Below are 24,589 nucleotides of genomic sequence, written 5' to 3'. Positions count from 1 at the left end.
CTCACGCGCTTACCTCTGTATACTTTCCGCCTCTTTCAAAGCAGGTGCGCTGGTCCCACTGAATGCCGGGAGCTGGAGTGTTTACGAAAGAAAGCGGGGCCGCTAAAACTAATCAATATTAATAACAATATTATTATTTGGCTATTATTATTGATTCATTCATTATTATTATATGATCAATACTTATTTATTATCAGATTCAAGGGAAACCTGGAACGCCGTGACGTCATGAGGCACTCAGAAAAAACTGGACCAGAGGGTAAAGTTTAAAAGCTTTAATGACATCGCACATATTTGACAGAGAGAGAGAGAGAGAGCGTTAGAGTCTACAGGTGCAGTTTCATACATGAGAGAAGCTTTTATGATCTGTTAAATATTCAGCCGCCTTCATTCCTATAGATGCTGATTGTGCAGTAAGATGGCGTTAACTTCCATACATGTTCAGTACGATAGATATACAGTGACGGAAACACGAGTATCAAAGAGCAGAAAATCTCAACACAGCGCTGACAGCAAGCAAACCACCTTCATCACACAAGGAGCGCCCCCTGCAGGTCCTGGAGCCCTCCTGCAGGACCTGACCTGGAGCCCCCTGCAGGACCTAGAGCGCCCCCTGCAGGGCCTGACCTGGAGCCCACCTGCGGGACCTGACCTGGAGCGCCCCCTGCAGGTCCTGGAGCCCCCCCTGCAGGACCTAGAGCGCCCCCTGCAGGACCTGAACTGGGGAGCCCCCTGCTGTCTGCAAAACATGTCAAAACAACGTTAAAAAACAAACTTTAGTTTCAGGTGAGATTCAGGCAGCGGTCTGAGCCTGACCGAGCATGCAAGTGTACATTTCTACATCTTCAGACACCTCAGAGGTGATTGGCTGCTTTCAACAAAAACAAAATGGCAGCACAGCAGCGGGAAACAAAATCATAATGAACTAAATGCACTATTGGTCCAATTTCTCAACGGCAGAAGAACAAAGGTCGTCTCTAAGACACCTGAAGTCAGACTGAAAATAAACAAAGAGGCAAAAACAATAGAGTGTGGTCCCTGCTGATGTCACAGACACTGTGATGTCACAACAGCTTGTCAGAGACAAACCAGAGAATGTCAGGGAAGAAACACCATGGCCTCCCATTCGGCGTGATGACATCACAGCACCTCACTGAGGCAGAGGAACCGCTGTGACATCACAATGTCACTATCAGGCACAATGTGTGTGTGTGTTTGTGAGCAACCACAAAACAAAGAAAACAATCACAAAACAAAAAGGTGACATGATGAAACAGTTTTCAGCTCCTCACTTTCTCATCTCCGTCATTGGCTGTTCAAAAGTGACATCAGAGTGATGTCAGCAGGTGTGCGTACAGCGTTTGGACCACCTGATGGTTTGTAGGAAGACGACAGAAGGTGAGTGAGTGTGGAGCTGAGTGCAGCTGCAGTCTGAGCGCGCTCTGACGCAGATTCCAGTCGGAGAATGAGATGATTGGCTGATAAGAAGCTGTGAGTTGTGTGTCTGAGCGCGCTCAGCTGTGTTTCACCAGAGCACCGTCCCCCCGCCGTTCTACTGTTTCTTCTTGCTGAACAGGCTGAAGCGCTTCTCCTTGTCCTTCTCCTTGTCCTTCTCTCTCTTCCCAGGACTCGACTCAGTGGTGAGCGTGACGGTGGCCGGCAGCGTCTGAGCACGCCCAGAAGCGGGTGTGCCTGGCTGGCTGCCCTGGGTGTTGGAGCGTTCTGTGGTGATGGCGTTCAGAATGGCCTGGATCCAGGTGCTCATCTCCTCCTGTGGGGGCAACAGGTCAGCATTCGAGCTCTGCAGCTGAAATGTGTTTAGATGTGAGAATGAAACTCACCTCATCTTTGGCTTGGAACAAATACTCGTTTCCATCGGCAACTCTAAAACAGAGGAAGCATCATCATCATCACTTGCTGTCGGTGACGATGTGTGGTTGAGAGCTGAGGTCAGAGTGATGACCCACTGAGCGCTGGCTACATCCATACCTGAGCTTAAAGACATGTTTCTTCTTCTTGTAGTCTGAGGCGACGTCACATGTGGCGTCCTTGAGGCTGACGGGCAGCTCGCCGTGGTACGGGATGCCCTGACCTGCCGCCTTGCTGTCTTTGTAAAAAACCATTTCCTGGTTGTTGATGATGCAATACACATTGTGCCACGACCTGCCAATCACAAAGCAGCGGGGTCACGTCATACGGCGACAGCAGAGAGAGGTGGCGTGCGGCGAATGATGTGGCGGTTACCTGTTCGACGCCTTTTTGTTGTGGCCCTCCCACTCATGTTTGCGGTGCAGCAGCCCCTCCAGCTGTGAGGATGAGTCCTGGTTCTTGGTAGGCAGCGTGGAGGACTGGCTGCTTTTACTCTTTCTGGCCGAGTTTGGTGAGGGGGTGGGGCTCGGCTCTTTGGAGCTGCGCTCAGCGACTCCATTCACAAGATCTCCTGCATCCACTCCATCCTGCACGGGCGGAGGAACATGCAGATTATAGATGGAGTCAGTGGTCTACATTTGTCTATTACAGAGAGTGATTACTGACCCGAGGAGAGTCCTGGTCTGAGGGCAGTCCATTCTGATCGACAGCGCTGCGGACACACACACACACACACATACATGCAAATGACTTCTCCCTGTTTCCTGTCACATGATCACCTCCTAGTCTTTTGAGTGGTTTTTAAAGCTCTCACCTCTGCTGAGTCTCCTCCTGCTGAACCATCACAGGTTCTGGAGACGGCGGTTTTCTCCTCCTCTCCTCCTCCTCCTGCTGCCTGCGCACCTCCAACAACTCGAGCTGGGAGAGAGACACATCATCACCGTCATCATCATCATCGTTATCATCATCATCACCATCAACAATATCATCATCAATATGATCATCAATCATCGTGACCATCATCATTATCACCTTCATCATCATCATCATTATCACCACCATCATCATCATCACCATCATCATTATCACCATCATCCTCATCACCATTATCATTCATCATCATCACCATCATCACCATCATCACCATCATCACCATCATCATCACTATTATCATTCTCATCATCATCACCATCATCCTCACCATTATCATTCATCATCACTATTATCATTCTCATCATCATCACCATCACCATCATCATCACCCTCATCATCCTCATCATCACCATTATCATTCTCATCCCATCACCATCCCTATCATCACCACCACCATCATTATCATCCTCATCACCATCATCATCCACATTTTATCATCATCCTCATCACCATCACCACCACCATCATTATCATGATCATCACCCCCTCACCGTGGTCAGCCTCTCCAGGGCAGAGAAGCGTTCTTCCCAGGTGGCAGCAGACTTCTCGAAGGCCTCATGGCGTTTGATGAGCTTCTCCACCTCGTCCACGCTCTGACCAACCTCTCTGCTGGACAGGTAGGGCTCCTGACCCAGCAGCCAGGCTTCAGCGACACCGGCATCCCGTGAGAACTGGTGCACCTCCAGGACTGTAAGGGAGAAAAGGAGGTAAGACTCTCTACATATGTGGCTTTGGTGAAGCTGGTATGACCAGTGGTGCAGTCTGACAGAGCAGCTGTCACCTGAACCCAGCGTCCTTCATGTATGACTGACAATAATCTGGCTATACTGCTGATAAATATCGATTAGAAGGCACGCTTCTCTCTGTCAGCCATTCAAGCAGCAGAGTTCTGAGTGGACCTGAAGGAAGCATGTCTCCTCCTGCCTTCAGGTCCACTCAGGAGAACAATAATTAAGAAGCAGTTGTTATGGCTGCTGAAGGTTTAAGCAGAGTGTTACGGCTCTTCTTTCTGAGCTGAATCTCTCGGTTTGTTTTTCAGGGCAGAAGAAATTTAAATCAGCTAATCTGACCAGAGGTCCCAGAGGACGCCTGATTAGCTTCTTAAGGACGTGGAGTGCCCAAGGAGGCTTCATCAGCACTGACTCATCACTGCAGCATCCAATCAGCTGTGACCTCTGACCTGCAGCTCTGCCAGGCCTCACTTCTGGGCATGCAGACTGTAAACAGGAAGTGAGTCTTACTGAGTCGCAGCCACTCCCATCGGTCCTCCCACTTGTCAATCATCTCCTTCCTCTTGTCAGTCAGCTGTAGTAACCTCTCTTTGATCTGAACAGAAACAAATATTATCTTAATTAAAAGTATCAGTGACATCAGTGATATCACTGTTCTCCTGATAGCGTCGCGCCTCACCTCCTGGGATGCGTAGTGTTTCCGGGCCAGCAGGGCCTTTCCCAGCTCGATGCAGGCGGTGAAGCTGTCGTTCCGGGCGTCGATCTCAGCTTTGATGCCCTGGTGGTTGTTCATCAGTAGCTCCACGGAGGACACATCCCTGAACATACGAGCAGATAGTCAGATCACAGCCTGCTTGCACCACTGACCTGCAGCACGCGGGCACACCTGGGGTTCTCCTGGGCCTCAATGAGCCTAATCACGTCCTCCATCCAAAGCATTAGGTCTCGGACCATGCTAAAGAATCTGAACTTGTCCCCGGTGTCGAGGAGGCGCAGCCGGCGTCCGTCGCAGGCCTCCAGCAGGGTCCTCCAGGCCTCTAACACCTCACTCTCCCGCCGCTGGATGTCGTCTGCTTTGTCTCCAGCATATGCTGACTGCAGGCGTACCGCATCTTCCTGCAGCTGCCTCACCTACACAACAACACAACATGTACCACTGCGACCATACAGACCTGTCTACTGTAATGCAGACCATTTGTTTTAATGACACAAATGAAGACAGGCAGGTGTGAGCTGAGCTGACCTGTGTTCCCAGGGCCTGGATGTCATGTTCAAAGGTCGTGTGCATCCTCTGCAGCATCTCCACCGTGTTCTGGTCTCGGCCGACCTCCTCCGGCAGCTTCTTCTGCTTGTCCACGATGCGTCCCAAGATCTCCTTGGCATCATGGTAGAACTTGTGGAGCTCAAAGGAGGCAGCGAGGATCTGTGTCCGGGTGTCGATGAGCTCCAGCAGGTCGGCCCAGGCCTCGTTCAGGCCGTCCTTCCACTCCGCCACCGTGGCCGCATCACTGTGACCGGCGTTGATCAGCTCGTCTGCAAGCCGGTTGACAGCATCCACGCGCTCCTGGCCAATGTTCCCGGTGTCTCGGGCAAACTCACGGAAACGCTCCTGCAACATCTGAGCAGTGATGGCAGGTCAGAGGTCAGAACACACTGCAGTCAGTGATGAGGAACAGTACACACACACACACACAATAACACACTGCACACACTGTAGATCAGCCGGTATCAGCCGTCTGTGACATACTGTGACATGCTCGTAGTCTTGTCCCAGCTCGTGTGACCCGGCAACCACCTCCCGCTCAGCAATCCACTGCTCAAGATCATCGACCTCCCTGTTGAGTTGGAAGAGGCGGAGCCTCTCGTCCAGTTTGCCCCTCCTCTCCTCTGACAGGTCCTTCAGGCCTGCATACAGCTTATCCACCTGAGACTGACGCATGCTGATCCGCTCACTGACACACACACACACACACACACACAGTATTGATAACTATCAGACTGGTGAGGCTTCAGTTTCTGTGTGATGTCAGAGATATTGATGACACTGACAAGGTCAGTGATGTCACTGAGTCTGCGCACCTCTCAGGATGTCCATCAGCCACCAGACCTCTGCTGGTCTTGGACAGCTGGTGGACAGTCTCGGCATAGTCTTCCACCGCCTGCTCCATGATCTGATGCTTCTTCATCATTGTGACGGCGCTTAGCTCGTCCTGCACAGCAAAAAGTCCAGTGTTAAAATAACTTCCACAGAGTCCATTTCAACACTTTTCAAGAGGTTATACAGCTCCACAAAAGAGTTAAATATTAACACTCTGTCAGAGTTCTTTCACCACATCACCAACCAGGCAGGAAGGGGTACCACAATCACCCACACCTTGTATTGTCCGGATGTTTACACACACATGCATACAGCCCTCCTCACTGATGGTGTTCACAATACTAGGAACATATGAGGAAACAGATGCCTCAGTCCCTGAATCGAGGATTTGCACCATGAGTGAGGGTGGTCGGGAGAGCAGTGAAATAAATGCCGTTCCTTTGGTTTAGTATTTTACCTTAAACACCACCTATTGCATGAAACTTGACAACCACGTGTCCTCATGAGTCTGACCGCGTCTTCAGTGTTAGAACTTCATGGAACACCTGGTAAGATATTTGGCCAGACTGCAGGACGTAGAGGTCCAATGCAGGCAGCATAGCCACAAAAACTACCAGGTGGGGAGGGAGATGAACTCAACCATCCACACGTTTAAATGTTGTACACACATGTACACGTAGATGCACACACCAACACACCGTCCTCACTGATGGTGCAAATCAATGTTGCAGCTAACCACAAGGTGTCACTATTATCCCCTTTGATGATGTGCCATTATCAAGCACATCATTAAAGGGGAACTGTGACGTCAGCCGTACTGAGCTGGGGCGGAGGCAGAGGCGGGGTATTGTATCTCTGCAGTGTTGATTTAACACTGATGGAATCAGCTCTGTCAACAACTTCACAGCTGGACACAGTTTAACTCTGAAAGTGTTGAAATGACACTTCAGGAGTTAAAATCAACTCCTAAACATTTACCTCTGAAATTTTAACTTTTTTGCTGTGTGAAGAAAGGATCACATGTATGACATTTTGAGATGAGGGTCAGCCATGTTGGTTGTTTACTGTGTGTCACATGACCCACCTTGGCCTTCTCCTCAGACATCATGTACAGCTCCTGCTCACTCATCCAGGCCTCGGCCTCAGCGGCGTCAAAGTAGTACTGCTGGGCTTTGTGGGCCTCCTCCAGCCGGCTGTGGCGACGCTCCACCTCCGCCATCAGCTGCTGCCACAGCTGCTGCAGATCGGCCAGGCGCTGGGGGACCACGTCTGCGTTGGATGACTTGTCCTGCAGAAGGTTCTGGCTGCGCTCCAGGATGTCATCGATGCGAGGCTGATGACCCTGGATCTCTTTCTGCAGCGTCTGAGGCCAAAGACAAGGGGTGGTTAGTGTCAGGGGCCGTCCCTCTAAACTCTGAGACACCATGTCCCACCTGATTCTTTTTGATGAGCAGCTGGACAGTCTGCAGGTTGTGTCCATGATCAGTAGATGTGGCCACAGGCATCCTCTCCTGAACCCACAGCTGCAGGAAGAAACAACAACACTGTGAAAACCGCATCATCCTGATGGGGGTGCTCGAGCAAAGTCAATGTCGGGGGGGTCTACGTACAATCTCGTCCTCAATGTCTCGGTTGAACTGGTGAATTTCTCTGGACGCCACCAGGAAGTTCCTGCGGCATCGCAGCGGCTCCAGTAGCTCCTGAAACTTCTTCTCCACAACCTGCCTCCGCCCATCTACCTCATCTGTGTCCTTCACCTCCTGACCGAGAGCCTTCACCTGGCTCTGCAGCTCCACCACTTCCCTCTGGCGCACCTCCACCTGATTCTCCAGCATCTGCAGAGGACATTTGACAGTGTGAGATATGTGTTCCATTTAATAATGAAGCAGTCTGTACTGATACAGAACTGCCAGCAGGTGAGGGAGGCGGAGCCTCTGCAGGTGTTACCTGTTGCTTTTTGAGCAGAATGTTGACAGACGTCAGATCTTTGCCGTAGTCATCAGACTGGATCTGGCCCTCGAGGCCGCCCAGCCACTTGTCCAGGTCGGCGCAGCTCTGTGTGAACAGCTCGGCCTTGTTGGCATCAAACAGACACTGAGCTTTGGTCTGTGTGGTGGACTCTAACTCCTCCCACATGGCATGAAGCGCTGACAGCTTCTCCTTCACCACAGCCTCCGTCTCCGGCTTCTCCAACACCAGCAGCATGCCGTCCTGAAGAAGGTCAAAGGTGAGTTATGGTGAGAGAACCTGTCTGTGCTTGAGTTCAGTTATACAGCAAAGTACACACACACACACACACACGACTGAGGGCTGGTACCTTCTGGATCTTGTCCAGCCACTCCTTGTTGGACTGCAGTTCAGCCATGAAGGCCTGGTGCTTCAGCCACTTGCTGTGCAGGTTCCTGGCCTCGTCGTAGGTCATGTCCTGAGCAGTGAGCATCTTCTCATTGATCCACAGAGAAAGCTGCACACAAACACACAAGAGAAGCTGTCAATCCGACATTGTCCACTTAGGACCAGAACCAGGATGTTGGATGTTCTCTGACCTCCTGGCAGTCCTGCAGGAACTTCTGCAGGTCTCGGTTGTCCTTCAGTCTCATCAGCAGCTCCACTGCAGCCTCTCTGTTCTTTTTATGTCTGGAACAAACAGAAGCAGAACTGATTTAACCACCAGATCTTCACCTTGTCATAATTTTAAGTCTCATTAGAAGCAGAGGTCCACCTGTCGTCGATGGAGGTCACTCTCTCCTGGATGCGTTCAGCATTGATGTTTCCGTCGCTGGCTAGCCGCCGCCCGGCCTCCACCACGCCGTTGATCTTGTCCTCATTGGCATCCATAGTGGTCATAAAGTCTTCCTGCTTTTTGATGGCAGCCTCTGCGCCCTCCAGTGTGGTGGGCATCTCGGTGTGAGCAAGAACATACTCCTGCAGGACAAAGACACATGGATGAACGGTGAGGCGGAGGAGTGTGAAGGTCAGTCATCTGTGGTTAGGTTGTTGGGTTTACCTGGTTGTTGAGGAAGGCCTCGGCCTGCTTGGTGTCCCGCAGGAACAGCTGGTAAGCGTGGGACTGGGACAGGAGGTTCTGCCGGTTCTCCCACATTTTGTGCAGCTCGTTCCAGCCGGTGTCAAGCGCCTGCAGGCGCTGCCGCAGGAACATGTACTGCGCATCCGTCTGTCCCTGCGTCACCATCTCACCCATGTCCCGCATCTTCTGGTAGTCCTCCTCGTAGTTCTGGATCTCATTCTTGATGCCCTCGTGTTGGGCCATCAGCTTCTCGGCCTCAGCCAGTGTGTTGGGCATGTCCTCTGAGGCGATGGCGGTCTGAGTGCGAGACAGCCAGGACTGGAAGTCGTCCAGCTCACGGAGAAACTGCTGCAGCTTGCGGGCTTCACCCAGGGACTCTTCGCGGTTCTTCAGAGTGTTCTTCATTTCCTCCCAGACTGCAGTGATCTCAGCCAGGCGGCCTGTGATCGCCTTGGCCTGATCAGGGTGCTCCTCTGCCAGCCGCTGTGCCTCGCTTCGCAGATCACCCAGCTTGTCTTCAATGGCAGCCAGGTCGCGCTCCATGCCAGTCAGTTTGCGCTGCAGTGCCATGACCCCAGTGAGGTCGTTGCCTAGCTCTTGCGTGGACTCAATCACTTTGGTCTTCTCTTTGATCCAGGACTTGGTCTCATTGCAGTCCAAGTGGTAGTTCTGCACACCCAGAGCCGAGTTCAGGGATTCTTTCTTCTGGTCCACCAGATCGCGGAACTGGCTCCACCTGGAGGCAGAGAGAGGGTTAGCTACAGACACAGTGGACAAATCCTATCCCACATATTCTGTTTGCTGTGACTTTACCTGTTGTTGAGTTTGTCCTGCTGGGTCTTGATGTCCTTCTCGCTTGGGTGACCACTGTGAATCAGCTGCCGTGCGATCTGGTTCACCACAGCAACCCGAGATGCCTGGTTGTTCATCTCTGGCTCCAGACTCTCAAACCTGCCAAAGACACAGTTGCCATCAGGTACTTTACTGAATGAGAGAGATCACAGAGCAGAACCCTGCATCCCCACCTGTGCTGGACGACCTCCAGGTCTTCCAGCTTCTCAGGGATCTCCATGCTGTTCAGCCACTGCTCCTTTTCATCGATCCAGACCTCGCAAGCGTCAGCCTCGCTGAACATCTTGTACAGAGCCAAAGCATCCTGAAGCGCCTGCTTTCGTAGCTTTGTCAGCTCCGCCACCTCCTTGTAGCGCTCCTCGATGCCGGTCAGCCGGCCGCGCACTTCTTCTGACTCTGCCTCCTCTCTGGGCAGAGTGGCTGCCTGCTCGTGGAGCGAATCGATGACTGGGCGATAGCTGGCCACCTCTGCTGCTGCATCCTTGTGCTTCCTGACCAGAGCCTGGGTGGAGAACTCATCGTGGCCCGTTTCTCCACTGGAGACAATGCGGAGGGCATCAAGTGTCCAGGCATCAACGTCATCGGCATCAGCCTGGAACTGGTGCAGAGCCAGCACCTCCTCGAGCCTCTTCTTTCTTACTGCCGCCAGTTGCTCCAGCGCCGCCCACTGCGCCTGCAGGTCAGCGATACGCTCCTGAATCTTTGTGGCCCCAAAGTGACCAGCCTGTACCATCACCTGGCCCTCAGCTATTGTGTGCTGCAGGTGGCCTGCACGACCAGTCATCTCATCCTCCAGAGCGCGCTGCTGACTAAGGAGGCGCAGCGCCCCCGTCAGGTCTTTGCCGTGCTCCAGAGAGGACAGGATCTGCTCCTTCTCACGGATCCAGCCCTCCTCCTCTGCCATCTCCCAGAAAAACTTCCAGAGGCGGCGAGACTCCTCCAGACGTGCACGGCGTTCAGCCGCCAGCTGGGTCAGCTCTTGGTAGCAGAACTCCAAGTGGGCCACGCGGTCCTGGATGACCTGAGGGTCACAGGGCTTGTAGCCTGCACAGGAGAATCGAAACAGGAAATCAGTTACTGATTTGTAGTCTAAATAAATTAAACCAGTTAAATGTTTTAAGGACAGATTCACGCCACTTACCCGCATCGTTGACAGAGTACTTGTTGGCGTTGGTGGTGACCGCCTTCACTCTGTCAGCCTGGATGGCGATGTCAGCCTCCACCAGAGCGTGTTTTTGCAGCAAGTCCTCCACACCCAACAGATGCTTCCCGTAGTCTTGAGACAGCAGCAGCATCTGGAAAGAGACAGACCCACATTAAGAGCTGATTCTCTGAGTGGGTGTGGTTTCCCTGGTCATCAGCGCACCTTCATCTCGTCCATCCAGTCCATTATGTAGAGCATCTCCTGGAAGACTCGCTGCAGGCCTAGGTTCATCTCCAGCCGCTGTCTGCGGGCCTTCAGCAGCTCCAACAGGTACTCCCACAGCCGGATCACGTTGTCCTTCCTGGCTGCAACACGTTTGATGTCATGGTAGTGCTCCACCTCAAGCTCCTTCGCCACTGACATCACTGCTTGGACACGCTCTTCGTATGCTGCGATGTCCGTCTCTATCGCTTCATGCTTCTTGGTGGCGGCCTCGACTGCCTGAAGGTCGTAACCGAAGTTGTCCTGGAGACACAGGGCAGGCAGGAACTCAGTACAAAACAAATACAAACTTACACATTCAGCTGACTTCAGCTGTCTTCTCTTCTCACCTGGGACACCAGCCTCTGGTTCTCACTGAGCCAGGTTTCTCTCATGGCCGCCTTGCGGTCGAAGCGCCTGGCCAGCTGCTCCAGTTTCTCTTGACGAATCAGCTCTGTCCTCAACGCCAGCTCCCGCTCATGCTCCGCCTTCTCCAGTCGCTCCCAGGCCTGATGGGAAACACATCATCATCATCACACATGCACAGCAGTGACTGCCGTGATTTCGGAGTGGCTCTGACCTTGTTGATGTCTGAGATGAGTTTTCCCTCGCGGGGCATGTACACCTTCTGGTTGTTGGCTCTCATCTTACTCTGGATGGTGAAGAGGAGAACCTCCAGGTTCCCCTTCTCAGTGAACCTACACAGGGTGACACAGAGTGGGTCAGGCATCTACACAGACAGGTGTGACAGCATGTGGTGGGGGCCGGAAATGCTCTGACTTTGGCGGTTTCTCCACGGTGCGGTACGTGTTGAAGGCCTGCAGCTGCTGCTGGACTCCCACAAGGGAGTTGGCAAACTTCCTGTTGTTGAGGATGATGATGGTCTGCTCGATCCACTCCAGCAGGTCTGAGGCCAGAGACTCGTACTTCTCGATCATCTTCTCCGTCTCAATGGCGTTGTCCAACACCTGGACAAAAAAACAGAGACACTGCAGCACGCAGAGAGACGAGCAGAGAGGGAGGAGCAGCAGCTGTGACCAACCTTCCCGATGCGCTTGCCCTCCACCTTCAGGGCCTTCATCTTGGAGAAATAGTGGTAGTAAGTCACCACGTAGGTGATGACGGACTTCTCATCAGGGTGGTCCACGCTGATGTCTGCAGCACAGACAGGGACAGTACTCAGATTTACAGACATATTACCGCCACATACAGGAACATACTGGGCACCGTCTGTGGTCTGTACCCTCGGGGTCCAGCAGCTTGGTGAGGCCCAGGTGCTGCTCTGCCAGGTTGAAGGCGTTCTGCAGGTTGTAGTGAGCGTTGGACTTCTTCAGTTTGTCAAAGTCGATCAGATCAGGCCTGAAAGTCAACAACAACTTGTTAAACACGGAGAGACACAGAAAGAGACAGAGACAGAGAGAGACACACAGAGATACACTCAGAGACACAGAGACACACAGAGACACTGAGACAGAGACAGAGAGAGAGACAGAGACACTGAGACAGAGAGAGAGAGGCAGAGAGACACACACAAAGACACACAGAGACAGAGAGACACAAAGACACAGAGAGAGAGAGACAGAGATAGAGCGAGAGACAAAGACAGAGAGACACACAGACTCAGAGCAGTCTGCCTTGAACTCCTTCTGAGGAGGAGGAGGAGGAGGATGATGAAGGTGTTACCTGTGTTTGTGGATGAGGGCGTTGAAGGCCATGCCGTCTCTCCAGCTGGTGGTGAAGTTGTGGATATTGACGTTGGGGTACCTGGGGACGACAACAGGAAACAGCTGTCAGCCACACACAGTAACCACAGTAACCACAGTAACCAAGCGCCGCCTCACCCGGCCGTCTTCATCTGGCACCAGAGCAGCAGAGCGTCTTTGGCCGATCTCTTCTCTTTGTTGTCTTCAGTCTCCACACTGATGTCCTGAATCTGAAGACAAGATGCACCACCATCACTCCACCCATTTACCTCCACCACCACAGTCACTCCACCCATTTGCCTCCACATATTAACCCAGTGTGCTCAGTTATGTACCTGGAAGCGGAGGATGATGGTCCAGATGAGGCCGAGTGTCAGGCGGTGGTTTCCGTCCACAATGTCATGTGACCCCATGTTCTCCAGGTGAACCCGCTGCTCCTTCAGGAACTGCAGCGCTTTGTCCACGTTCTCCAGGCAGTGGATACGCATTCGCCCTTTGGTGGGCTTTGGCTGGAGGCAGGAGACAGTGATTTAGGATTTACTGCACTGACTGGTCTCCTAAAGATGAACTGTACTTCTTCTAAAAGTTTTATTAAGACACAGATACTCAGAGAGTGTGTGGTAAAGTGACACACGTACAGTTTGCTCTGTGACACTGACTGCCCTTGTGACACTAAACACAGCACAGGAAGTGAGTGAAAAGCAAAGTGTCCTTGGTCTGGGAGGGGGCTGGACCACAGCCAGCGCTCACATATCTTATCAGGATGTCTGAGTGCAGGACCAACGAGCACTATGAAGGAGGAAAACAGGAAGTAGGACACACCTGGTTCATCCCCACACAGAGCCACTCCTGATGTTAGGGGTTTTATTGTGTTCATAGGTCTGTTTCCTGTTTTATTTTGAAACCTGTTCCTTTTTGCTTGTTTTAGGTTGCTTGTCTTTCCTCCTCGCCCCGCTCCTCCCTCTCACATTAAAGGTGTGTGTTTGCTGTTGCTGTCATTCATGCCAGATCGTTTCAAGAGTTTATCCGAGTGTATCCAGCCTCGTATGGCCGAGTTAACCCTTCTAGTGAATGAGCGTGTGTTTTTTCTGACCTCTGCCTGCCTAGCCTGGCCTGGAACTATCACCTGTGTGGACTGTCTTTAGCTCTGGACTGTGTTCCTAATCCAGCCGTTGACCTGTTGGACTGATTTACCTTGTACTGAAGAAGAAGACTACATTATCCATCAGGCTCTGCTCCACCATACTGCATTAACCCAACAAAAATGCTCAAATATCTTTGCTAGTCTTAACTCACTGCTAATTAGGGTGTACTGCACATGCTCAGTGAAGCAGATACACACGGGTGAGGGGGGGGGCACTGCTGCAGACCAGATATCCACAACTGACCGATGTGGATGTTTATTAGGCTGACAGCGCCCCTCCCTGTGGAGTAAACGTAACTTGTGTGTATTCTGTGTGTGCGATGTGTGTGTTGTGTTACCAGTCTCTCTCCAGACAGGACCTCCAGCAGCTTGATGAGCATGCGTCCATCTCTCAGGTCCATGTAGAGGTCTGTGATCCTGCAGGAGACTCTGGACAGGTGAGAGTTGACCCACTTAGTGAAGGTCTTCTTCTGCACGGCCTCACGCTCATCTGAAACACACACACACACACACACACACACACAGAGATTAGCCTGTGCTGAGTCTGTGACTTCTGGCAACATCTGGAGATGCAGTTATTAGCTGATTATATGTTATGTGTATCTCTGCAGCTATATAAGGAGTTATTTTGGTGACCCCAAGGAAACAGGCAGGATGTAAATGTAGCAGCAGCAGACAGGAAGTTTGTTTCCATCACCCAGCAGACAACCAATCAGGGCTGATTAATATGTTGGAGCTCTGATCAATAATCTGACAGAAGTCTGAAGTATTGTTTACTGATCAACAAAGTTTCATTTAATAACAAAGCTGTGAAGCCTGGTGTGTGAGTGGTGTGTATAGTGTTTCAGGTGTGTCCATGTGTTCAGCTGTTTAATCTTTAACGATCAGCAGGTCAAAGGTCACCAGCTCAGCCACGTCCAAACAGGAAGTTCACACTGTTTCATTTCAAATCAAACCTGACAGAACACCTTCAAAATAAAGTTCTTCTAATGAGGCATTTAGTAACCTGAGTGAGCCCCCCCACCTGGAGCTGGGTTAGCACGTTAGCACTGTGCTAAAAGTTCAGTTTTATCAGCCCTATGATACCTGTTCTACCTGTGGCTGAGGCCATGTCGACAAGTGCCTGTCGAGCTGGTGTCTTCTGGTCTTAAAGGTGGAGGTGGTGTCTTCTGGTCTTAAAGGTGGAGGTGGTGTCTTCTGGTCTTAAAGGTGGAGGTGGTGTCTTCTGGTCTTAAAGGTGGAGGTGGTGTCTTCTGGTCTTACAGGTGGAGGTGGTGTCTTCTGGTGGAGGTGGTGTCTTCTGGTCTTACAGGTGGAGGTGGTGTCTTCTGGTCTTACAGGTGGAGGTGGTGTCTTCTGGTCTTAAAGGTGGAGCTGGTGTCTTCTGGTCTTACGGGTGGAGGTGGTGTCTTCTGGTCTTAAAGGTGGAGCTGGTGTCTTCTGGTCTAACAGGTGGAGGTGGTCTCTTCTGGTCTTACAGGTGGAGGTGGTGTCTTCTGGTCTTAAAGGTGGAGGTGGTGTCTTCAGGTCTTAAAGGTGGAGCTGGTGTCTTCTGGTCTTAAAGGTGGAGGTGGTGTCTTCTGGTCTTAAAGGTGGAGGTGGTGACGGGGTCATGTGACTGTGCAGTAGTTGGTTTATTTGTCTGTGGATGCTCTCGTTCATGCAGGTCATAGTCATGTCCAGGACAGGCAGCTGGACTCGAGGATTGAAGTGGCTTCTTCGGTCCTGCTGCTGTTCTGGTGGGGGATCTGTGTTTTTATGTGTTCAGGACCTCTGTGGGTGGATCTTGACGGAACTCACATGACTAAGAACCCTCGTCGTTGGTTAATAGTCAGTTAAGGACTGTGTCCGGGCCATGTGCAGGACTAGTTAACGACCCTGTTGGGGTTTGGATGGGGGAAACCTGCTGGGCTGATATGAGAGGACGGAGCAGTGGACAGCTGAGAGCTGATGCATCAGGCCTCCTCCTCTGTCAGAGAGGGTTTCACATAGATTCTAGCTTCTGTGACTCCTCTCTCAAACCATCTGTCCTAAAATCAGAAACATGGTGAGGTTCTGCCATTAACCGCCAATCAGACCATCAGGTGAGACTGTATGACTGATGTCCACAGGGGGCGCTACCAGACAAACCAATCACTCAGAGCAACAATATGTGAGCAAGCAGCAACCTCCGAAGGACAAAAAACCTGCAATTCCCCCTGCAGCCTCCAGGGGCAGTGAGTCAGTCTTCATAGGCCTCCACGTTAAAACGCTGCCAACATGCCGATGGTCGGAACGTCCCATAGGGACAGCGCTTGCATGTGACGCAGCCTCTGCATCATTAACAGAGCGCCCCATTGGATCAATTAGATGAAAGACTGATGGGGTGTCAGGCGTCACATGACTATCCTCTATCTGAACTGCCAGGTATGAAAACATTTCTTCACTTTAAATGTCTCATGACCTCATCACAGAGACCGGTCATCCATATCTGACCAATCCCAGGATGCCCCGCCTGCCTCTGACCTTCTTACCTTGCAGCTGTTTGAATCGACCCTCCAGCTGGTTGTAGCTGGCCTGCAGGTGAGCAGCGTCCGCTGACGCCCACTCATCCATCCCGCCTCACAGAGAGACGTTACACGAGTAATAAAACACAACGGCGGCGACCTGCTAGAATTAATGTACTGTGGAAAGCTGCGGAGAAACGTTCTGGATCATCACTTCAGTCCAGGAGACGCCATGACATCAGGAACCGCTTTCCTCCAACAGGTCAGACAGCTCTACACAGGGCGACTCCCAAAACTCAACAAGAGGGAAGGAAACCGCTTTAAAGTCCAAAACTCAAAAACTACATCGGAAAAATAAACAACAATAATCAACCGCCACCGAGACCAAACACTTGACTGCAGGTCTGCAGCTCTCTGTGCCTCAAGAAGAAGAAAACCACGTCCTCCTGTTGTCACGACACAAACGAAAAGAGTCCAGAGGTCGCAGGGACAGACGCAGGGCGGCAAGCACGGCGTCTCAGTGTGTGTGTGTGTGTGTGTGTGTGTGTCCAGCCCTGCCCTGCTCTCACAGCTGCACACTCCCCCATTCTTCTTCTGCTGCTCAGACACTGATTGGCTGTCCTGTTTCCCTCCACACACACACTGCACAATGCAAACAGACTCTCTGCCGTAAAAACTACACTGTAAAAAATGTGACACTCTACATATAACTGCACATTTGAATGTTGTAAGAGACTCCATCTAAACCAGTGTACTGTTAACCTCTGTGTGTGTGTGCGTGCCTGCATGCATGTGTGCCTGCGTGAGTGTGTGTGTGTGTGTGTGTGTGTGTGTCAGCCAATGGACAATGATGTCATCAGGGGTGTAAGCGGTGCTTCCTTTCATTGTTTCTTCACATTCCTGCCTGAAGGACAGGAAATAAGAAACAAACATCCTGCACACACACACACACACACACACACAGACTAACATGACTCCACCGTGTGGCTGGCTGTAACACTGCATCCCATCACATGCCTCTCAGTGATCATTGATTGGTCATTGATGCTGATCAGTCAGACTGGTTGAACTGATCCTGCGGTGCCTGAAAACAGCGCCACCCTGTGGCCGCTAACAACTCTCTGACTGACTGAAGCTGCAGTGTAAAACTGTTGAGAGGATCTAAGGTTCTGATGATGCGTGTTTCCATTGCGTGTGCACACTGGTGAGAGTGGACCTAAACTCACACATATTGATTATTTTCTTGAACACATAAATGAGGAAGGGGCTCAGGCCATCTGTGCTGCAGGCTAACACTTGACTGTAAGTTCAGTGAACAGTCCCTCCACCCTCTCCACAACACTGTGGACAGACTGAGAAGCAGCTTCAGCCACAGACTCCTGCTGCCCCGCTGCTCTAAGGACCGGTACAGGAAGTCATTCCTGCCGTCCTCCATCAGACTGTATAACTCCTCTGTGACTGTCAGAGCTGAGCTCACTGACATTCTCAGTTACATTAACTGTGTTTTTATCGTCTTATCTTCTTTGATCTGCTTTATGTGTGTGTGTACATATTTTTTCTCTTCAGATTCAGATTCAGAAAACTTTGTGCAATTTAATGCACAAGTGAGCAGCTTGAAATATAAGACACAGTAAAATAGAACAGAGTCTTTCTCTGCTGCTGTCATGAGTGTGTATGTGTATATAAGAGTTTTTGCTGTTTATTGTATTTATTCTTTTAAAATGCTGCTACTACAACTCAGTTCCCCCACGGGGATAAATAAAGATAATTGATCATTTGAGGGCAGCGGTGGCTCAGTGGTAGAGCAGGTGGTAGCCCCAGCCCTAGTCATTGTTGTGTGTCCTTGGGCAAGGCACTTTACCCACATTACCTCCAGTGCACCAACTGGTATGAATGAATCGGAGAGGCCGTAGGCGCACTTCGGCAGCCACCTGTGGCTACATCTGTAGTTTACCACTGCCACCCTGTGTGAATGTGGTGTAAATAAATAACACATCTGTAAAGCGTCTTTGAGTGTCCTAGAAAAGCGCTATATAAGTTCGATGTATTATTATTAATCTTAATCTTAAATTGCTCCCAGGGGTTGCACCATCGGAGTGTGAATGTGTGTGTTTGAAGCAGGGTGAAGCGCTGAGTACCTTTGAATGTTTTTACAGTACAGACCAAAGTGAAACGTTTCTGCAGTGATTCTGTTATCACGGTCTGGACTGAAGAGCCGCTCAGCTGATGTTTGGGTCATAAGTGTCTAGAAGAACATTCTGAAGGGTTCAGCCCTGTGTTCAGCATTTTGGTCCAGGTCCCCTGGCCCGAATTTAAGGCAGACCTGTTAAGGTGGACTTTATCCTACCTGCGAGCGCCTTGATGCGGGAGCGTTCGAAGAGGCGGGCCGAGCTGTTCTCGTTGTCCCAGTCATCGTCCCAGCGTTTGTTGACCGTGTCATTGCTGCTGCTGTACTGCTGGTGCAGCTCCATGTGGTCGTACTCCGCGGCCACCGTCGTCATCATGACCTTTCACCTCTGACTGGCCTCGATGTCAGTGGGGACACGTCCACATCAGTGGCTGTCAGCCACACCTGCACGGCAGACAGGAAGTCAATCAATCAATCAATCAATCTTTATTTACACATTAAAGCACAACAAAGTGCAAAGTTAAAACAATAATAACGAAATAGATGAAAAAAACCATCCTGAACAGATGGTCTTAAGTTTGGCTTTAAACAGCGGCAGGTCCATGATTGTGCACAGCTCAAAGGGAAGGTTATTTCAGAGGTTAGGACCTGCCATTGCAAAAGAGCGATCACCCCACTGTTTGTGTCTAGGACCTGTAGAAGCTGCTGGTCAGCAGAGCGTAAGGCCCTGCTTGGTTGGTGAATGTTTAAAATCTCAGACAAATAAGAAGGTGCCAGACTATTGACAGCATTAAAAACAAACAGTAGAAGTTTCAAATCGATTCTGAACTTCACAGGGAGCCAGTGGAGAGTAGAGGACAGGTGTGACGTGATCATGCTTATGACTTAGTGAGCAAGCCAGCAGCAGCATTCTGTACTAGCTGTAGGCGCTGAATGGAGGCTTGGTTAATTTTCAACATAAAGTGCGTGGCAGTAGTCCAGGCGGGAGCTAACAAAAGCATGTATGGCTTTCTCCAGATCTCTTTGGCTCATGAAGGGCTTGACTTTGGCAAGGAGGCGAAGCTGAAAGAAGCCTCGATTTGTTTGTCAAATTTTAAAGCGCTCTCAAATTTCACACCAGGTTCTTAACCACATGGCTGAATTGTGGGAGGACAGTTGGACAATCTCACAGTTACATCATCACAGAGGGAGACATGATGATAAACTGATCAAGATATGATAAAACTTTATTAATCCTGTAAGAAAGAGCAACCTCAGCACCCTGAGACAATTCTGTTTATTATTTAATCTTCTACTGACACCAGGGGGCGATATATCAGCCCATAAAACACTAGCATGCTGCTAACAGCTGCTGATTGGTCAGTTTAGTTCAGTTCAGATTAGGACTGATGGGGAGAGGAGGTCCTCCCTCCATGGCAGCCGGAGTCCTCACATATATACCTCTATAGGGGCTCTGCTGCTGCTGGCTGATGTGTCCAATCAGAGCGGAGGATGCTGGGAAGTGGCTCCTGGTGACGTCACTAATAGTTATAGAACAGAATGTTTATTGATTAGAAAAGATGTAAAAATCTAAAAATGTCCACAGGAAGTGCCCTCTGGAAGGAGAAACTCTGCTTTCAGCAGCAGATGGGGATGATGGGTGATTGATGTGTTAAGCTCCCATTGGCTGGCTGGGTCAGCTGAGCAGCACTAATGGAGGCATGAAGTGAATCAGCAGCCATTACAGCACTCAGACCAGACGGCGTCCTGAGGGAGCCACTAATGGAGTCCTCTTCCCGAAACAGATGAGGTCAGAGGTCAGGGACAGATCAACTTCCTGAGGAGTCCCTCATCAATGATCTGCCTCCTGAGTGAGAAGTGAGGGCCACCCCCCCCCACACCCCCAGCCTGGTTACACAGATGTCCCACTTAATGCTTGTCCCGCGCATGCCTGCTTGTGTAGGTATGTGGGAGAATGATCGGACGAGTGAGAGCTCTTACTGTTAATACAAGATCTTTGAACAACGCGCACGTTTTTGGGGCCATGTCAACAAACTGGACACACAGTTGGACGCTGCACGCCGGGAGACAGGACTGGATGAGGGTCAGGGTGAAGGTGTCATCGCATGCTGTGTCTGTATAATGTCTCTCTGATGTTGGTGCTTTGGCTCCTTTGACTTGAGTAAATTAGATAACTAGTAAAGTAAAGTAAACACGGCACAAACACTACTTTTAATATCATCCTGAAGTGTCAGAGCGTGTGTGAGGTAAAACCGTCTTCTTCTAACACACCAACACACAACACCAACATCTTTGTGAAGTTTGCAGACAGCACACCTGTGGTGGGTCTCATCTCCAGTGGAGATGAAACAAATTACTGGAAGGAGGTGCACCTTCTGGCCACGTGGTGCAGAGACCACAACCTCTCCCTGAACAGGGAGAAGACAAAGGAGATGGTTGTGGACTTCAGGAGAGCACACAGTCAGCACACCCCTCTGACCATCGATGGTGCTGCTGTGGAGCAGGCGAGCAGCACCAAGTTCCTGGGTGTGCACTTCACTGAGGACCTCTCCTGGACTAACAACACTGCATCCCTGACCAAGAAGGCACAGCATCGCCTCTACTTCCTCCGCAAGCGCATAACAGCCAGAGCCCCTCCCTCCATCCTTCCATCCTGTGCACCTTCTACAGAGGGGCTGTTGAGAGCATCCTGTCCAGCTGCTTCACTGTGTGGTACGGAGCCTGCACCGCCACCTGCAGGAGGACACTTCATCGTGAGAGCAGCTGAGAGGATCATCGGCGTCCCTCTGCCCTCCCTCCAAGACCTCTACAACAGCCGTCTCACCCTACCTGCTGTTAGCCTAGCTTAGCACAAAGTCAGACCATCCATCCATTTTCCTAACACACTTTGTCCTGTGCAGGCTCACGATGGGAGGTGTGTGTGTGTGTGTGTGTGTGGGGGTATCCCAGGGGTATCCTCGGGGGACACATGTAAACGGAAAGGCCATCACAGTCCAAACCACTGCACCGCCCCACCCACTCAGACCACCATGCCGTTGCAAAAACACCCCTAATAGCAGGTGTGTGTGTGTGTGTGTGTGTGTGTGTAAACAAATGGTTGTGACTGGCAAAGATACCATGACACATTCCCACATTCCTCTGAGCCTGACAGCCACAGCTGAAAACACACACACAGTATTATTTTTGACCTGAAGCTCGCCTGAGACTGAGCGTGCTCAGAGCCAGCAGCAGCAGGTGTGTGTGTCACCTGTCTGCAGCTGCCATGTCCGCTTATCCAGAACGTGTCAGCGTGAGTTTCAACCACAGCGTCCAGCCAGAAAAAGTCCTCCAGTCATTTACCGCAGAGCGCCAGAGACCCAGCTGCAGCCGGAACCACCAGAACCAGCAGCTTCACAGTACAACTAGCACAAGTTCTCCAAGGTCCTGGTCCAAGGAAGAGGTCCTGCACCGAGCTAAAACCAGGATGGAGGTCAGACTGAGCAGCAGCAACACGAGGTGTGAGCACTGAACAGCTGCGTCTGTTGTGATCAGACTGCTTTAATGCTGATGAGACGTTCAGGGACGCTGAGAGATGAACCAGCACCAGAGGAAAGAGAATGACCTCACTGCTGCGGTGGAGCCGGGTGGAGTTATTGGATTTATTCATCACACAAACAGTCATTTCCTGCTGAGCCGACCCCACCCGTCCACATCGAGCAGCTCATCCCTCATTTATCTCCATCAGGTTCACTTCCTGCTAGTCTGCAAACACACAGCAAAACCAGGTATATACCAGGCCAACAAGCAGTCTGGCACGGTCCACAACCGGAACAAAACCTCTTCCAATATAAGACCCAAACCCAGGCTGAGTCCAGTAACAAAACAGCCTCACAAAGTGTTCAAAACCCAACCACAGGTCTGTCCCACAAACCGACAAACATGTCTCTGTGTCTGCTTCAGCTTTCAAACGTTTCAGACAAAGCATGATGTGTCAACAATCTGCTCCAGCTGCCGCCATCGTCACGGGAACGCTCAGAGATCGTGTATGAAGACAGAAGGCTCAGTGCGTTCTCCTAACATCACACTGCAACAGCACAGGAACATCAGAGGGTCTGTAGACCGCCAGGATGTTTGTGCCGACGTCAGAGCGGCGTTCTCCAAACATTCCACACAGGAATGTTACTGTTAGCTGTTGAAGCAGCTGTCGCTCAGTGTTCTGCTGCAGTCATGAAGGAATCATGTTTCTTTGTGACATCACAGCTCCATCTGCCAGGCTCCAGGCTCTGAGCTGGTGTCCAACCACGTTTGGTTCTGACCAATCAGGGTCCAGTCAGGAAGTGCTGTCAGTTCTGTGTCTGTTGCTTCATGAAGACTTTTCTGCTTTGATCAGTTTGTTTCAGTCAAAGTGACTTTATGCTCATATTGTCCTCACAGAGACACAACAGTCCTCTACACACATGCTAGCTGCTACATCCTAGCTGCTACATGCTAGCTGTCAGAGATGATTGGGAGCTTGTGGTTTGACAGACAGGTGGTTCATCCAATCAGCTGCTGCTCTTCGCAGACAGGCTGACCTCCAGATGGAACATTGGGGGGGCTCTGGAACTAAAACGTTCCACAGAGCTTTAATGGGACTTCCGGTAACAGGAGAAACTTGGGCCGACGTTCTGATGGCGTAAACACAGCCACCCAGCCAGCTGAGCGGGTATCAGGGGCTCCTCAGAAGCTTCCAGCAGTAAGTTGTTTGTTTCTGGGACCTGGACCAGGATTTGGTGTAATAACGGAGCTGATGTTCGGCCTCTGCTGGGTGCTGCAGCCTGCAGCCCCGGTTTCCGGTCGGTTTTGTGGGGGTCGGTGGACCGAGGCCTGCGGACCTCCATCCCGCTCTTTCCAGCATTTTCTCCCGGAGTGATGTAAACTGCGCAGCGGGCCGCGGACCCGGACGCAGGTTTGGAACGCTGCGGCAGACCGGGCACATCCATCTGAAAAACACCCGCAGCTGTGCGCTGATAGCCGGGCTCCAGTCTGTTTATTGTCCCGGGCACATTACCACACACCTCCCCTCCTCCTCCTCCTCCTCCTCCTCCTCCGCGGCCACGCCTGTTTCTGCGTCCTCCATGGCGCACCGTTATTATCCTCCATCGCCACACGGAGGGCAGCAGGCGGGCGGCGGGTGGCCATGCGAGCAGCGAGACGGCGCCTCCGGCCAGAGAGGGAGTGGGGACCGGGATGCGGGGGTCTGAGGACTTTTGCGCCTCCACCCGGAGTCCGATCGGGCAGATGGAGCCGAGTCTCCGCGACATGGAGCAAAGTTAGCGGAGGATCGAAAGCTCCGCCGCTCAAATCACAACATAAGACAAACCAAGGCCGCTTACCTGCTGAGACGACCGGACCGAACCTTCAAACTTCAGCCGACGAGGAGAAGGGTCCGCAGACTGGAGCACCGGAGAGAGGGAGGGAGGGGGCTGCTGCTCCTGCCGCTGCTCTGCTGCTGCTGCAGGGAATGACGGGAAAGAATCCGCACTGCCCCCCCCCCCCCTTCACACTCCTCCCCCCTCCTCTTCCTCTTCCTCCTCCCTCCCTCCCTCTCCTCTGTCTGGATCATACTCTTCATCTTTCAGTGTTGCGTTCAGGGACTGACTGACTCCTCTGACTCTTGCTACGTTAAACAATGAAGCTGCGGCCTGCAGGGGGCGCTGCAGGGTTCATACTCAGCAGAGCAGGAACGTCCAATCAGAACAAAGCTGCAATTCAAAAAGTAATCATGTAATAATTACTTAATATAATAATCAAACTTCTTCATTTATCGATTTATCTGAAACGCTATAGTTTATATTTGTAATTGGTTTGTTTTTGATCTGCTCATGTGACATTAGATGGAGCATCTGATTTAAACCAATCAGAAATAACTGCTCTGATCAGCAGGTGTCATGTTATGACCTGTCTGGGTTTTGTTGTTGGCTTTTATTTTTAAAATCTTCATCTGTACACAGTTTATTTACAGTGTTTATGAGTTATAATGTTTCTGAGTTTTATTGTGGGACCTTTTTCCTGTCCTCCTGGACTGGTGTAAGCTGAGCGGTGCTGACGGTCAGCACTGAGCCCATTACAGCCTGATGGAGCTGCCTAATGACCTCTGATGGAAAACGCTGCACTCTGATTGGATCAGCTGTCTGAAAGCATCGATCCATACAGTGCACGACACCAACAACAACACAACTGTAACACAACAA

The 24,589-nt window shown here is 51.2% G+C and overlaps 1 protein-coding gene across 3 annotated transcripts; it reads right to left on the bottom strand.

Annotated features, from left to right (window-relative positions):
- Positions 1-260: 260 nt before the first annotated feature.
- LOC114443917 (spectrin beta chain, non-erythrocytic 1-like) lies at positions 261-23,884 on the bottom strand. Of its 3 annotated transcripts, XM_028418298.1 has the most exons (36): positions 23,732-23,884; positions 18,597-18,821; positions 14,102-14,253; positions 12,955-13,128; positions 12,758-12,849; positions 12,600-12,680; positions 12,160-12,275; positions 11,959-12,071; positions 11,697-11,884; positions 11,497-11,614; positions 11,267-11,425; positions 10,878-11,180; positions 10,653-10,806; positions 9,685-10,555; positions 9,473-9,610; positions 8,639-9,395; positions 8,354-8,556; positions 8,178-8,268; positions 7,949-8,095; positions 7,579-7,842; positions 7,242-7,466; positions 7,065-7,154; positions 6,716-6,994; positions 5,613-5,743; positions 5,281-5,485; positions 4,777-5,151; positions 4,420-4,664; positions 4,213-4,351; positions 4,044-4,128; positions 3,294-3,490; positions 2,684-2,787; positions 2,536-2,581; positions 2,245-2,456; positions 1,990-2,163; positions 1,842-1,884; positions 1,553-1,771 (listed from the first exon to the last, which is right to left on the bottom strand). In XM_028418298.1, the coding sequence occupies exons 2-36, from the start codon at positions 18,751-18,753 to the stop codon at positions 1,553-1,555; spliced, it is 7,047 nt and encodes a 2,348-aa protein (XP_028274099.1). In that variant the 5' UTR covers positions 18,754-18,821; positions 23,732-23,884. The 3 variants fall into 3 exon arrangements, with proteins under 3 accessions (XP_028274107.1, XP_028274115.1, XP_028274099.1); XM_028418306.1 differs by lacking the exon at positions 23,732-23,884 and having other exon boundaries at positions 261-1,771; positions 18,597-18,747; XM_028418314.1 differs by lacking the exons at positions 18,597-18,821; positions 23,732-23,884 and adding an exon at positions 16,277-16,724 and having other exon boundaries at positions 261-1,771.
- Between the last annotated feature and the right edge of the window lie 705 nt (positions 23,885-24,589).

Source organism: Parambassis ranga, chromosome 1 (genome assembly GCF_900634625.1).
Source record: "Parambassis ranga chromosome 1, fParRan2.1, whole genome shotgun sequence".
Lineage (NCBI taxonomy): Eukaryota > Metazoa > Chordata > Actinopteri > Ambassidae > Parambassis > Parambassis ranga.
Note: the sequence above shows the minus strand (reverse complement) of the source record. Positions and strands in the feature narration are given on the sequence as shown.

What these genes read in the sequence shown, in the direction of transcription:
- LOC114443917 (XM_028418298.1), bottom strand. Translation starts at nt 18,753, where the DNA reads ATGATGACGACGGTGGCCGCGGAGTACGACCACATGGAGCTGCACCAG. An exon ending in TCATCTCAGACATCAACAAG is followed by an intron (nt 11,426 to 11,496) that starts GTCAGAGCCACT and finishes GTTTCCCATCAG; the next exon opens with GCCTGGGAGCGACTGGAGAA. An exon ending in GAGGCCCAGGAGAACCCCAG is followed by an intron (nt 4,352 to 4,419) that starts GTGTGCCCGCGT and finishes TCGTATGTTCAG; the next exon opens with GGATGTGTCCTCCGTGGAGC.